At 50.0% G+C, this 14,325-nt stretch overlaps 3 protein-coding genes across 3 annotated transcripts; 2 read left to right on the forward strand and 1 right to left on the reverse strand.

The window, feature by feature from the left end:
* Window positions 1-1,972: 1,972 nt before the first annotated feature.
* Window positions 1,973-3,564, reverse strand: F4807DRAFT_431358 (uncharacterized protein). The gene has a single exon (XM_047998491.1). The coding sequence runs from the start codon at window positions 3,406-3,408 to the stop codon at window positions 2,077-2,079; it is 1,332 nt and encodes a 443-aa protein (XP_047852965.1). The 5' UTR covers window positions 3,409-3,564; the 3' UTR covers window positions 1,973-2,076.
* A 45-nt stretch (window positions 3,565-3,609) lies between these two features.
* On the forward strand, window positions 3,610-5,591 carry F4807DRAFT_431359 (uncharacterized protein). Its single transcript, XM_047998492.1, has 2 exons — window positions 3,610-4,441; window positions 4,518-5,591. The coding sequence occupies exons 1-2, from the start codon at window positions 4,274-4,276 to the stop codon at window positions 5,433-5,435; spliced, it is 1,086 nt and encodes a 361-aa protein (XP_047852966.1). The 5' UTR covers window positions 3,610-4,273; the 3' UTR covers window positions 5,436-5,591.
* Window positions 5,592-6,151: 560 nt separating this feature from the next.
* Window positions 6,152-13,458, forward strand: F4807DRAFT_461773 (putative polyketide synthase; the record flags this gene model as incomplete). Its single annotated transcript, XM_048001730.1, has 4 exons — window positions 6,152-6,194; window positions 6,254-6,586; window positions 6,639-6,975; window positions 7,035-13,458. The coding sequence occupies 4 exons, from the start codon at window positions 6,152-6,154 to the stop codon at window positions 13,456-13,458; spliced, it is 7,137 nt and encodes a 2,378-aa protein (XP_047852967.1).
* Window positions 13,459-14,325: the final 867 nt, after the last annotated feature.

Below are 14,325 nucleotides of genomic sequence, written 5' to 3' on the forward strand. Positions count from 1 at the left end.
AAAGGCCCTAGAAATTTCGAAGTGTGGGCTCTCTAGGTAATTTCTAACTATAAATATCTGAGTAACAAGAATGTTCAAGTGTCAGGTGTCGCGAAAATGTGCTTACTTCGGAGATGTGCAATGCAAGCCAAAAAAATTGGTGTTTATTTTAAGAAGGTTGAACTTTTCAAGAGTCTGGGCTTCGGTAGGGCCGTCTTCTCATTGTGCAATTAGAAGTCGGCCCCAGCATTTGAGGTTGCTCTGTCTCATAGGTACCTACCTAGATAAACAGTCGTAATAGACTAACTCAGCATGCATTAAGATTAGTGAACATATATCGCTTCTAAAATTGACAGCATCACTAGCCTCGGCACTCTTAAGGGATCTGGGGATACACTCACTTGTAAAGTAGATGGGAGGTTGACAATCAAAGCGCCCCTCTGATTATTACGAGGGGCTAGGTACGAAATACCTCATTGATAATTATAAACACATAAAATGAACCTCTACATGATTGATAACTACGTGCAAGTAGCACGTGTTCAAGTTATAATTTCGCAGTCGTCCATAACATAAGTACATACTTACCTAGAAACGGGAGTTTCATTCGGAACCCGTATCCGGACGTTACTTAGATAGGTAGGTAGGTTATCTCTTTTAGGAATGCGAGGGTGATTTCTAAGTATTCTATTGGCCAATTGGGCGAATCGTTCGGTAACAGGTTAAGGTTAAGGTCCAGGGGTAACGTACCAGAAAACGACCCCTAACCACTCTATCGAAGACGTGCATAACTCCAGGTTCAAATCTTCGATTGGTATGTTTGGGATGTTTGGTAAGCTCTTGGCGACGTTTCGTGCGAAGTATTCTGGAATTTCCAGGAAGCGTGTTTGCCTGCTTTCGGCCGTTGTAGATGAGAACCGCGGCTACGAGGATAATGACGACGAATGGCGCCATCAGAACGCATGTTCAAGGGATAATAAGTCATAAAAAACTGTGTGCATATTGAGATCTTTCGACGTTTTTGAGGGGAAGTAGACGATCAGTCCCCGCGATCGTGGATATTGCTGGCATTTTCCATGTGCTCCTTACCAGGATTTCCCGGAGCCGAACGACGATCGTCCGCCGTCTTTTCGGTCCAATTTCTCGAACCACACTGACGAAAGTCCATCCGCTGTTGCTATGTACCCTAGGAATGTCCTTTCCGATTACCTACCCCTTAGAATTGCAATTACTAGTGCCATCGTCATAATTAGTGACGCCGGTTATATGAGGATTTACAAACAGGGCTTTAAAAAAAGCCTCGTCCAAACGAGGCTAGTCAACTACCTCCTTATATTCCTTATTTTCGAGATGATGTCGATCACCAGATCATCGTATGGATGAGTTTGCAATTCAACGTTACTGGCTGCCAATTCACCTAGGTCGGGAACGCGGCCATCTTGTCAGCCAAAGCGCCGCAGATTTAAGCGACTTCACATGAAGGGCTGGGCGCTTAGTTATTAATATTGCATCCTCATTTCCTATCAGAGCGACTTCCTTTAATAGTTAAGCAAGGAAGGATTCCCTTACATTTCAGCTGGGGCGTTTCCAATTTTTATGCTGACTAAAGCCCTGTTCTTATCATCATCCTACCTGGAAGGAAAATTATTATTCTGATCAATCGCGTCAGCGAATCCAACAAGGTGAGCAGTCAATTTTTGAGCGGACTTAAGCTTGATCAAGTAGGCAATTGCTTCGCAAATGTGGGGCAATTATAGGGGTACGTAATAAGGGTATGTACCCCTGGTCCAACAACGACGATGAGGCAAGTTTTGTATACAATGGATAATTATGCGGCAAAGGATCCTCCACCAATAGACACTTTGAGAACTAGCAAGAACAACATGATTTATGGCATAATTATATACTACGAGTCTTGCTGACGTGACTCGCCTACGAGCATTCAATGTATTCGTCACATCTGGTCGTTTCGAGGCTCTTTCAATTCTAGGGGTATTATACAACGGTTAATATTGTGCTATGTAATGTTTTAGAAGATACAAGAGCCTCAATGTAACGAAGACACTACGTCTACCCCTGTATCTAGTCTATCTTGGTCTATGCCAATAATTCTTCAACGAGAATCGCCTGTACCTCCTCTAAGTACTTTTGGATATTCTCCGGGTCCTCAAACCCATCGTTGAAGCTATATACAAGTCTTAGCTGGTCGCGGAATGTGTAAAAGAAGAACATGCTCATGCCCATAACGACATCGACGCCTAGCTTGATGTCTTTGACCTTAATCCCATTACCGTACTCCCGCTGCACATAACGCTCAGCAACACCCAAACTGCTGACTAGGGCGTCCTTAGATACCGGACTGGCTAGGAACTCGGGCGTCTGGACAGCACCACATAGCACTCGTGTGAAGTGACCCTTAAGTTCGAGCATTTCGGGGTTGCTCTTGAACGTGGTCTGGTAGTATTCGTGCAGCGACTTGGCAACATCCAAGAACGAAGTCGGGAGGTTGACTTTATATGGAATAGGGGTATAGTAGACCGACACCGCGTGCTTGCTCGTGCTATACGGTTCCGGCAGATAGGGGCGTAGGTTAAACTGAGCCGCGGTTACGTATTCCGCGAGCTTGGAGTTAGGATCAGCGTGCTTGGTTATAGCTCCAATGTACGCGGCGTGCACGGCAGCGGACACGCTGATACCCTTGTTTTTACAGGCCGTGATTATGGCCTTGGTGGTTTCGGTGGGGAACACTAACTCGGAGTTCTGGCATCGTCCCGACGGAGCTGCACCAAGCTTGGAGACGGGGCCGATGCCGGGCATAGCGGTGGCCCAGCTGAGGAACAGCGCCGTCGCTTTATCGCTTTGCTCCTGCGTCGGCTGTTCTGGGTAGCCCAGTGTCTCCTCCATGATAGGCGCCAGCCTGACGTGCTCGTCACCGAACTTTATGTCCTCAATTGGCGAGGCTAGGGCCTCGAAGTAGCTATGCCAGAACAGCATCACGCCGGTGCCATCGAGCGTGTGATGATGGCCTCGGAAGACCAATTCCGAAGAATTGGGTAAATAGTATATCGTTGCCTGTTTGATGGGCTTCACGGACTGGTAAAGCTCTTCGGCGTCGGATGCCGAAGAGACCACAAACGTCGACTCTAGCCATTCTTCCAATGCCTTCTCATCCGGGACTTCGTACACCTTCTTCATCCCCTCAACCGTGGTGGCGACCTGTGGTTGCTCATAGCGAATCTGCTTCCATGCATGCTTGAGCGCCGGCGTCGCATCCTCGGAACCCGTCTCCAGCTTGACCTTGGAGAACAGCGTGTAGTGCTCGCGCCCGTCACATAGGCTGGCAGAGAGGTTCGCCATGACGACGAAGTAGCCCTCCAGGCCATCCACTGGGCGCTCCCAGCGCGTGTCTGACACCTTTGTCCATACCATGTTTGCGATTCCCTGGGAACAATAGAAGAATGGAGTTTTCGATAATCTCTTAGATATAATTAGTGAGATCGCCCTTGACTAAGTGAACTAATGGTAAACGTGACCCGAAATGGAGGGCTCGAAAAAATGATGACGCGGTGCGAGTGGAGGTTTTGCTGCTAGGTTGGGCATCCTTTATCAAGAAGATCCCAAAACTAGGGATGCAAGAACACGAATATAGGACTGTGATAACTGTACATTACTAGAGTTGGACAAACAGTCTCGAGATCCAACCAAATAACCCGACTAGTCTAACTAGGGCTGGGAGGCTGTGTAGAGTGGAGTTGCACTGCATCAAAGATCGTCCGCAGGATTCCTGCGCGCCCATCGTGCAACCAACAGATTTCGCGCGATACCACTTAACGTTCCATCCGTGCCTCTGTGCCTCTCCGCCGAATATTCCAAGGCCAGAGTAGCAAAACGTTAAAAACTCATTCGGGAAGCGTGGTGGTGTCTGGGGTGGTGAACGATGCGACGGTACGGCGTGATCCGAATAGTGTCGTTTTCCATCCCGGTTCTGGTGTAACACTGCAGTTGCGGCCAATATCGCATAATGCTTCAAGACCAAGGGACGATGCGACACTGGAAGGTTAACACCCTATTAGGTAAAGTACCTACCTACGCAGGTAAGCTTACATGTAAGCCTGTGATCCCACGACCTATCAGCCGTCTTAGCGGCGGCACATCTCTATAATCTGGGTCTTGCATACAATTGGATTCGTTTACTTCATTACTGTGGAATGCTATATCACCCTCTTCTATTCGATTCGAAGGTCAGTTCACCGACAAAGTGTTTCTCCTCCAAAAACTGTACGGTATTGTCACGATGGCGTTGGAAGTGCCAGCAGGAACCCCCGACCTCGGCCCGGGCGTGGTGGCGATGTGTGCGGTCTTGATGGTTCTCATCTGTCTCTCGACGATTACTCGGATCCTCTCGAAAGTGATCGTGAAGCAGCCTTGGTGGTGGGATGATTTCTTCGCCCTCATTTCGGTGGTGAGTTTGAAGCTTACCGCAACATGCGGAGCGCATCCCCGAAGATGCCGGCTTATACGGTTCTAACAACAAACAGCCTATCCAGCTCACTCTATTCGGAATTATCATAACCTGGAGGAACATTGGGCTAGGACTTCACGCAGAAGTGGTGGCGGCGCAGAATCCGCTTTACCTTGTGCAGGGCGCAAAATACCTCTACATCGCCATCTTCTTCTTCGACAGCTCGATCACCTTCCCTAAACTATCGGCTATCTGCTTCTACGCGCGTGTCTTCCGCTCGAACAACAAAACTTTCAGGATTCACCTCTGGGTCGTCGGCTCACTCGTGGTGGGCTGGCTAATTGCGTCTCTCATCTCAACTATCTTCCAATGCTCACCTATCGAGAAAGCATGGAACTCGACGCTTCCGGGAACCTGCATCGATACTTTTGCTTGGTATCTGAGCACAGCCGCCCTCTCCGTATCGATTGACTTATATATCTTACTACTACCAGTACCTATGATCTGGGCGCTGAAGCTGAGCTTGAAACGCCGTATTTACTTGTTGGCCGCCTTCTTCCTGGCCTACTCCGTCATCGTTCTCTCCGTCGGCCGCATGATCTCGACGATTAACCTCATTCCCAATCTCGCCGCGGACTTAACTTGGAACATGCCCGCCTACCTTTACTGGGCGTGCACTGAGGGCGCTCTCTCGTTGATTAGTGTTAGCGTGCCCAACATAGTCGGGTTGGTTAAGGCACTGATGGGGCCGCGGTGGCCGGGGACCAATCCTAAGAGCAGTAACAGGCACACAGACCCGGAATCTTTGAAGTACGGGGCCTCGGCGGGTGTTCACGCAAGCCAGTCTTTTGCAGGGGATCGCGATGGCTTCGAGCGGCTTGTCAGCAGCACGGGGTCTATCGCTTCGGGAATAAACGAGCAGAATGGGAAAGGAGCGCTAATAGCGCTGGATAGGATTCATGTAAAAACGCAGATCACTGTTGATAGAGTATAATACCGGTCCCTGGAAGGGATCAGCGAGAGACCGAGGGCCCCCAAGGTTCACTGATACAATTCATCAGGGGGGGTCACCACGTGTAGATAAGTTAAAAAGAGCTTACTTTGAGTACATACCAAAAGTCGGGACCTTTCGGCCCCCAAAACAAATTAGTGCATCACGAACCTTGTCATCTATCCTGCCACCCCAAACGTGCGTATCAATTCGTCATTTCGGGAAAAAAGAATCGACGCGGCACAGCAACTTTTGAAAATTCGGGCATCCCGGACAGGCGGACACTATCTCTTACCGTATTAGGCCCGTCCCACGATGGCTCCATTCTTATTATGGCTGCTATTCGGTTCCATAGTTCCACAACTTAAGCTTGTGCTGACTAGATTCCTATTTTAGCTTTTAGTCGGATCCATCGTCGAATCCTTGTCGGATTCTAGTCGGATCCATAGCTGCGGCGCTATGGCATGTTGCATATGGCGGTCTCGTTTTGGGTAGACATTTTGAATATTTCCACATGTAAACGGAGGATTAAGGTTATGATCTGTCTCGGCAGATGAAGAGAGAGATCGGAAGTAGGTATGAAATTAACTGCATGCCCATCATCATAGTCTGCTGGGGAAGCCTGTGCGGTCTTCCGTTAATACGTAATTGTCGTATCTGATTTATGCCTTGGCATCGCTGGGATAGCACATCCAGCACCTTATGCTTGACCCGGTGGTATGGATACCTCACCTTTCAAGCCGATTGCCATTGTTGGCATAGGTACGTGACTCCTTCGAGAATAAGGATCAGTGACCATGATGCTGATGAGATGACGATAGGCTGTCGACTACCTGGAAGCATTACTAACCCGTCACAATTATGGGAATTCCTTGATCAAAGACGCTCGGCTGGTGGAAAGCTGCCAGAGTCTCGCTTTAATATCGATGGCTATCATGGCGGCAAGGACCAGCCGGCAATCACAGAAGCCCTTGGTGGCTATTTCATCCAAGAAGACATCCGGGTCTTTGACAACCAGTTCTTCGGTATTAATAATAGAGAAGCTGGTTCCATGGACCCGCAGCAGCGTAAACTGCTCGAGGTTGTCTTTGAAAGCTTTGAAAGCGCTGGCGTCTCCCTAGACGAAGCTTCCGGTGCCAACATCGGCTGTTATGGTAGGTGAATGTAACTATTACTTGTGTAGGACCGTATGTTGAGTTTGAACAGTTGCCTCCTTCACTCCGGATTTTATTGCCATGCAAACCAAGGACGTCGAAAGCTTAAGTAGATATAGCCAAATTGGTATGGGAACAACAATACTTGCAAATAGGATTAGCCATGTGTTCAACCTGAAAGGCCCAAGCTGCGTACTGGACACCGCCTGCTCATCTTCATTATACGCCCTTCAAGCTGCCTCCTCGGCGCTACTGGCGGGCGAATGCGATTCTGCTATCGTTGCAGGTGTAAACCTCGTGCAGACCCCTGAGATGCATGTGGCTATCTCCCAAGCTGGGGTTATCTCACCATCTTCAACTTGTCACACCTTTGACTCATCCGCCGATGGGTAAGTCGAACATATCGTGGACTATAAAGGAAAGGAGTTGCTAACACATATGGTATCAGCTACGGCCGGGCTGATGGTGTCAATGCCATCTTCATCAAGCGACTTGACGACGCTATTCGTGACGGTGACCCGATTAGGTCCATCATACGCTCTGTAGCAGTGAATAGCAATGGGCACACACCTGGTATCACACAGCCAAGTATCGATGGACAAGAAGCCGTCATTCGCAAAGCATATGCGCGGGCCAAGTTGAACCCATCCGATACCCCATTCGTCGAAACCCACGGCACAGGTACCGGCGTCGGCGATCCGATAGAGGTTGAGGCTCTCTCGCGCGTTTTTCAAAAGAATGAGAGAGACCATCCTCTCCTCCTTGGAGCTGTTAAGACAAACCTGGGACACAGTGAGGCAGCTAGTGGCTTAACTAGCATTATCAAGGCCACCCTAATGCTTGAAAGGGGGCAAATTCCAGCCACCATTGGCCTTAAGCAATTGAACCCAAAGCTCAAAATCGACGACTGGGGAGTCCAGATTGTGACGAGCACAATTCCATTACCGTCTAACGGACAAGAGACCCGCCGTGTCAGCGTCAACTCTTTTGGCTATGGAGGGGCTAACGCGCATAGCATTCTTGAATCAGCACCTCTGAATAACAATAAAGTCTTCGTCAACAAACCTAAGGGTGTAAACGGAATCAACGGCACCAATGGCACTAACGGTACTAACGGGCATAGCAACGGTTATGTCAACGGTGAGAACCATGAATATGGTTACACTTCAGACCAAACCTACCTTATTCCATTCTCTGCAAATAAACTCCCTTCACTTCATGGCAGAGTCGAGAAATTGTCAGAATTGGACTTATCATCCATCTCAATCAGAGATCTGGCGTATACCCTCGGACAGCGTCGCACACACCTCCCCCTTCGAGGTTACATCGTCGCCAAAGAGTCCAGTCTGCTAGAAGACATCACTCTGGACAACCTTCGTCTTTCCACCACGGAGAATAACCATTCAGAACGAAAATGTGCATTCGTCTTCACAGGACAGGGTGCGCAATACCCAGGCATGAGCCGGGAGTTGATGCAGTTTTCCACATTCTCCCGCACCATACGCGAGTTAGATGACGCATTATCTTCTCTTCCACACGCTCCGTCCTGGAAGATATACGACGTCTTGACGGACACATCAGAAAAGTGTCCCATTAATCAGGCCGAGTTCGCTCAAACCACCACGACAGCCGTGCAGATTGGCATCGTCAACCTGCTGCGAGACTGGTCCATACACCCCCAAGGAACGGTCGGCCACTCCTCAGGCGAGATCGGCGCAGCGTATGCCGCCGGCCTACTCAGCGCGCGAGAGGCGATTGTTACTGCTTATTACAGAGGATATCTTGTCACCAAGGTGACTTCTGAGGGCTCCATGGCTGCGGTCGGTCTTGGTCCCGATAGCACAAACGAATGGATTACCAAGCTAGGCCTCGGCGCAAAAGTCAGAGTAGCGTGTATTAATTCCCCTGAAAGCGTTACTATCAGCGGCGACAGTGATGGTGTCGATACTGCTTTCGACGCGTTACAAACAGAAGGGATCTTTGCGCGAAAGCTGAGAACCGACGGCAGAGCATACCACTCTCACCACATGACCGTTATCGGTCACGAATACGAGAAGCTCCTGGAGCAAGCTTGGGCATTAGAAGATGCGCCTTCTCGAAACACTACCCCTGAAAAGGCGCGGATGTTCTCAACGGTGATATGTCAAGAAGTGAACGAGAAACATGTTCGCAAGCCCTCCTACTGGCGCACGAATCTAGAATCACCAGTTCGCTTCAGCGAAGGTCTCACGGGGCTTTCCAAGATGACAGATGGTATGACGTTCGTCGAGGTCGGCCCTCACGCGGCGCTCAAGATGCCATCTTTGAGTACTCTGGGTAAAGACACGTCCTATTTAGGAACACTAACTAGAGGCAAAGATGCGTCGGTATCGCTGCTCAGCCTTGTCGGAGACCTCTATACACAGGAATTCCGCGTTGACTTTGCCGCCCTCAATAAGGCTCATGCAGGACAAGCTGCTACGCCTAAGGTTTTGTGCGATCTGCCCAACTATCCTTGGCACTACGAGGATCTGTTATGGGCCGAGTCGCGCGTCAGCAGCGAAGCACGTTTCCGCAGACATCCGCGACACGAGCTTTTGGGTAGCGAAATACCAGGGGGCAACAAGACAACTTATGGCTGGCGTAACATACTTCAGTTAGATAACGTCCCATGGCTTCGAGATCATAAGCTCGGGGAGACAGTCGTGTTTCCTGCCGCTGGTTACATGGCGATGGCAGTAGAAGCCTTGATACAAGTAGCTTCGGACGGCAAACCTTCTACCGCCGCATCAGTCGTGCTTCGGCATGTAGACCTACTCAATGCCATGCCCTTGGCCGACGAGAATTCTATTGAGTTGTACACTGAGCTGCGACCTCTCGCTCTTTCGAATACCAATATTTCTAAAAATTGGTGGCAATTTCAGATATCTTCAATATCAGATGGCGTCGCGACCATCCGTGCCAAGGGGTCCATAAAATTCGACTCGGGAGACTCTATTACAAGCTTGTCATTGCCATCATCCGATGGTCGAATCGCGCCTCAATCTAAGCGTCTTTGGTACGAAAGTATCGCGAGAGGCGGCCTTGGCTTTGGTCCTGAATTCCAAATAATGGATGAGGTCTATACGCCGGATCCTAAGGGGACGATGTACGCCGAAGCAAGGACAAAATCGTTAATCCCTGAAATCCAGGGGTCTACGACAAAACCTAGGTACCTCATCCATCCGACTCTCCTTGATTCTCTATTCCAAGTTGGCCTTATTTCCTGCACCGGGGGGTTCATACAGTCTATGGTCGCAAAAGTACCGACAAGGATACGACAGGCCACAATCAACCTACACCCCTATACAGAGGGCGTGGGCACAATTCGCTCAAAGTCGAAGGTCATCGGCTTCTCTTCGAATAGCCTCGACGCTGCCTTGCTCGATACTCAACAGCAAACAATAGCCCATTTCAAGGACGTTGATATCACCACATTTGCCGGCAACGAGAAGGTAGAGGTGCGCCACCCCTTTCTCCGAGTCAGCTGGAAACACGATGTGGACAAGATTAAGGATAATGTTTCCTTTTCCAAAGCACTTGACCACATTCTGTCGATTACAGAATTAGGATGCCTAGGCTCAAGGGGGCATATACTGGCCGCTCTTGATCTGTTGGTTCACAAGAACCCGGACGCCCGCATCTTGTGCCTCTCTGGCGATCACGTTTTGGTTGCGATGGCTCTATTGGAGGTTCTCAAGGCCACGTCGCACCATCGACGCTTTCGTTCATTCTCTCTCGGCCGTTTGACGAGCGGCGGTAAACTCGAAGTGGCGGAGATCCGCAACTATACCATGCCACTTGGTTTGAAGTCGTTGGCGTACGAAGACCATTCGGCGGACCAGTACGAAATCGTCATTCTTCCTGACGATCTAGAGGTGCTTAAATTGCTCAATGGCATGACAACTACCAACAGTGTGTTCCTCCGAGCTACTGCACCTAATGCTAATAGTGACTCCATCGTCGAGGGGCTGTCCACCATATGCTCTACAACGACAAGGTCACATGGCATCCAACTATTTCGGAAATCGCCGGGTTTAGTCGATGGCATCTCCGCTAACTGTCGCAATATCATCCATGTCTGCGGGTCTCCGTCGCATCCTAGTGATGCTCAGTTGAGGGATGAGCTTAGCAGAGACTTGGGAATGCCCGTGCAGCAGATAGCACTTGCCGATCTGGCCGAATCGTCTATCGCGGCCAACGCGCTGGTCATCTCCACCGTCGAGCTAGAGAGGCCTGTCCTTGCTGGCGCCGATCAACGAGACTATTTTGGTATCCAGCAGATCGTCGAGCAGGCGGCAAAGATCGTCTGGGTGGCAGGGTGCGGAGTCCATCAAGGTTTCGACCCTACCCTGTCTCTGTTTCCCGGCCTCGCACGAGCCATCATGATCGAGCAACCCTCGACGAAGATCTTCACCCTTGAGCTAGACCCGCACCACGCTAGCCCCGAATCCATGTCTCGCGACATTTCGGCAATCATCGATCAGGCAAAATCCCCGATTGCCGACTACGAATACGTCAGGGATGGCGCCGGCCTCATGATCAGCAGGGCCGTTCCTGACGATCGCATGAACAAACAGTTCCGAGATCGGGATAATGCTGTCGCGACGTCGCTGCCGCTCGGGAACGCTGGTACCGCCGCTCTGTCGCTGCAGAAGCCGGGCCAGCTTAGTACGGCGCAGTTTGTTAAGAAGCGACGTCATGACTCTAATAGTTTGGCGGCAGATCACGTACTAGTGAAGGTGACTTGCATCGGTCTCAACGCCAAGGACGTGTATGCCCTTGCTGGGCGTGTCCATACGACCGAAGCGTCATGCAGCCTTGAATACACGGGCCAGGTTGTTGCGGCTGGTTCCGCTGTCGAGGAATTAGCCGTGGGTGACAAAGTGGCTGTCATGTACCCCGGACACTTTAGTACCTTTGAGTCGGTGCCGTCTTGGAGTTGTGTGAAGCTAAGACGGGACGAGGACCTTTGGGTCATGGCCTCTGTTTTAGTCGTTTTCGTAACCGCAATCTATGCTCTTCACTACCGCGCACAGCTACAGCCTGGGGAAAGCATTCTCATCCATTCCGCCGCTGGGGGTGTCGGCATCGCAACGATTCAGCTAGCCAAGCTGATCGGTGCCGAGATCTTTGCTACGGTCGGAACGGACGAGAAGAAGCAATATCTTGTAGATAACTTCGGTCTGCAAGCTGACCACATTTTCAATTCCCGGGACTCGAGCTTTGTCTCCGGCATCAAGACAACAACGGCTGGCCGAGGCGTCGATGTCATTCTCAACTCATTGGTTGGCGAACTCCTTCACGAGAGTTGGCAATGCTTGGCAGACTTCGGCCGCTTCGTCGAAATCGGTAAGCGCGATATCGTCGATGGCGGTAACTTGAACATGGAAGTACTCTCTCGTGGCACGACCTTTACAGCATTTGATCTCAGTATGCTCGCTGAATCAACGTCTCCGGCACATCACCGCCTCTACAAGACTATGCTGGCACGCGCCATGGAACTCGTGCGGAGTAAGAGTGTGCAACCCGTGAAGCCCTTGTCCGTCTTCAAGGTCTCGGAAGTAACACCCGCCTTCAACTACTTTAATAGTTCGAAGCGGATGGGGAAGATTGTGATCTCGTTCGAGGACCAGACTCAGATGGTTCCAGTCGTACCGGATAAGTTCTCTGCTGTTCTAGATCCTAACAAGAGCTACTTGCTCCTCGGATGTTTAGGTGGCCTTGGTCGTAGCCTTTCGACATGGATGCTAAGCCGCGGTGCTCGAAAATTTGTCTTCGTTGGTCGTTCAGGGACCGAGAAACCAGCAGCCAAGCACCTAGTTGAGAATTTGGAAAAGGCTGGCGCAAGTTGCATAGTAATTAAAGGTAATGTAACCAACGAGGATGACATGCTGAGGGCCGTCGCCGCAGCACCAGCACCTCTGGGAGGTGTTGTACAAGCTGCAATGGGCTTAAACGAGGCTATCTTCAGAAACATGTCTCGAGAGCACTGGCTTAACGGCACCGAGGCCAAGGTCAAGGGCACCTGGAATATCCACAACGCGCTATCGAAGCTCGACAAGGAAAAGGAGCTCGACTTCTTCATCATGACGAGCTCTATCAACGGTAAGGTTGGTACTGCGACAGAGAGTAACTATTGCGCCGCGAACAACTTTTTGGACGTGTTTGCCCGCTACCGCCGTAGCCTCGGTCTACAGGCCATCTCCCTTGGGATAGGCATGGTTTCGGAGGTCGGCTATTTGCACGAAAACCCACACATAGAAGACCTTCTCCTGCGTAAAGGTATTCGCCCTATCACCGAAGACGAATTGTTGCAAATTTTCGATTTCGCTCTATCCGAGCCACCAACCTCGGCGCATCCTAGGGACCTGCTTTCGCATCCGCACCTCCTTACTGGTTTGGAGGTGACAGGTCTCCAAGACCAGCATAAGCAAGGCTACAATGGATACTGGCAGTTCCTAGATGACGCGCGCTTCTCCGTGCTGACTTGTGCGCTCAAACGCAGTAGCGCTAGCGAGACAGCATCAGGTTCTGGTTCACAGTGGACTGCAATCAGTGAAGCACTCGACTCAGGAGATAAAGCAACCCTTGTAACCGTTATCAAGGACTTGATTGCGAAGAAGATGTCCAATTTGATTCTGGTTCCCCTTGCCAAGTTGGATGTCAAGACACCTCTGTCGGACTTCGGGATGGATTCGATGCTGGCAGCGGAGCTGCGACAATACATATTTAGCGCGACAGGCGCAGACGTCCTTTTCCTGACGTTGATGGATAAGGCTACGAATGTAATGACATTGTCGGGAATAGTGGCAGACAAGCTGCAAGAATCCAGGAATAAGGAGTCTTCTTAGATAGCTAGGCGTCTATGGTTGCGTATTAAAGGACCTTGGATGGAAGCTTTCAAATTAGAAATTTTAGAATTAAGAGCGATCGGATCCATCGTTCAGGGGTTCCAATTAGGTAGATAGTGAGGGGCTTATCTGGTAACTCCCCACTGGAGAGCCGCTAGCTGTATATACCCCTAGCAGTAGGTACCACTTACGTCAATATTTATTTCAGTATTTCTTTACAGTGCGTCTCTTGCTCCTATATCTCTTTACGACAGCTTTGCGCTCCCCTGAAAGCGTGACAATGATATTTTTTAAAGGAAAAAAAATAACTCCGATAGAATACGGGTGAAATCAGGCTTGAGCATGCTGTCTCTTGGTAGATTAGTAAGCCTCTTTCGGATCCTTTACGTCCCTGTTAGCAGCTATGCGCTAAGCCCCGGGACTCTTCAGCTCCCCTAAGCAGGGGCTCTTCAGCTCTATTTCCCCACTTGATATAGTGCCGGCATATCTTTATCAGCACCCTTGTGACGTCCTGTTCTGGGCGTTTCCGGACCGGCCCCCCTGCCGTGCTCGTGGCAGGTATGAAACTCTCGCCATCTCCAATTCGCAATCTATCATTTTCATTTCGTTTACCCCAAAGGATATGTAGTTGGTTTGGCTTCAGAAAGGATGTTCCCAAAAGGAGTCCACAGGATAGAGAGTCGACGACATACACTCTGGCGTTTTCCTGCCAGATCCCGCCGTCATTTGTCTTGCATTATATGGGAATTTAAACAACTCTAAGCCGTTATATTCACAGAGACAGGCTCTATAGACTTATTTATAGACACATGTTCCCCATTGGGAATGATATCGAAGGACGTTTTGAACAAACATTACCCATCTGCG

This window comes from Annulohypoxylon truncatum (genome assembly GCF_022578515.1).
Source record: "Annulohypoxylon truncatum strain CBS 140777 unplaced genomic scaffold F4807scaffold_22, whole genome shotgun sequence".
Classification (NCBI taxonomy): Eukaryota; Fungi; Ascomycota; class Sordariomycetes; order Xylariales; family Hypoxylaceae; genus Annulohypoxylon; species Annulohypoxylon truncatum.

Excerpts from the sequence above, each read along its gene's own strand:
- F4807DRAFT_431358 (XM_047998491.1), bottom strand. The coding sequence starts at position 3,408 with ATGGTATGGACAAAGGTGTCAGACACGCGCTGGGAGCGCCCAGTGGAT.
- F4807DRAFT_431359 (XM_047998492.1), top strand. The coding sequence starts at position 4,274 with ATGGCGTTGGAAGTGCCAGCAGGAACCCCCGACCTCGGCCCGGGCGTG. Across the intron at positions 4,442-4,517 it reads TCTTCGCCCTCATTTCGGTG|CCTATCCAGCTCACTCTATT; the intron begins GTGAGTTTGAAG and ends AACAACAAACAG.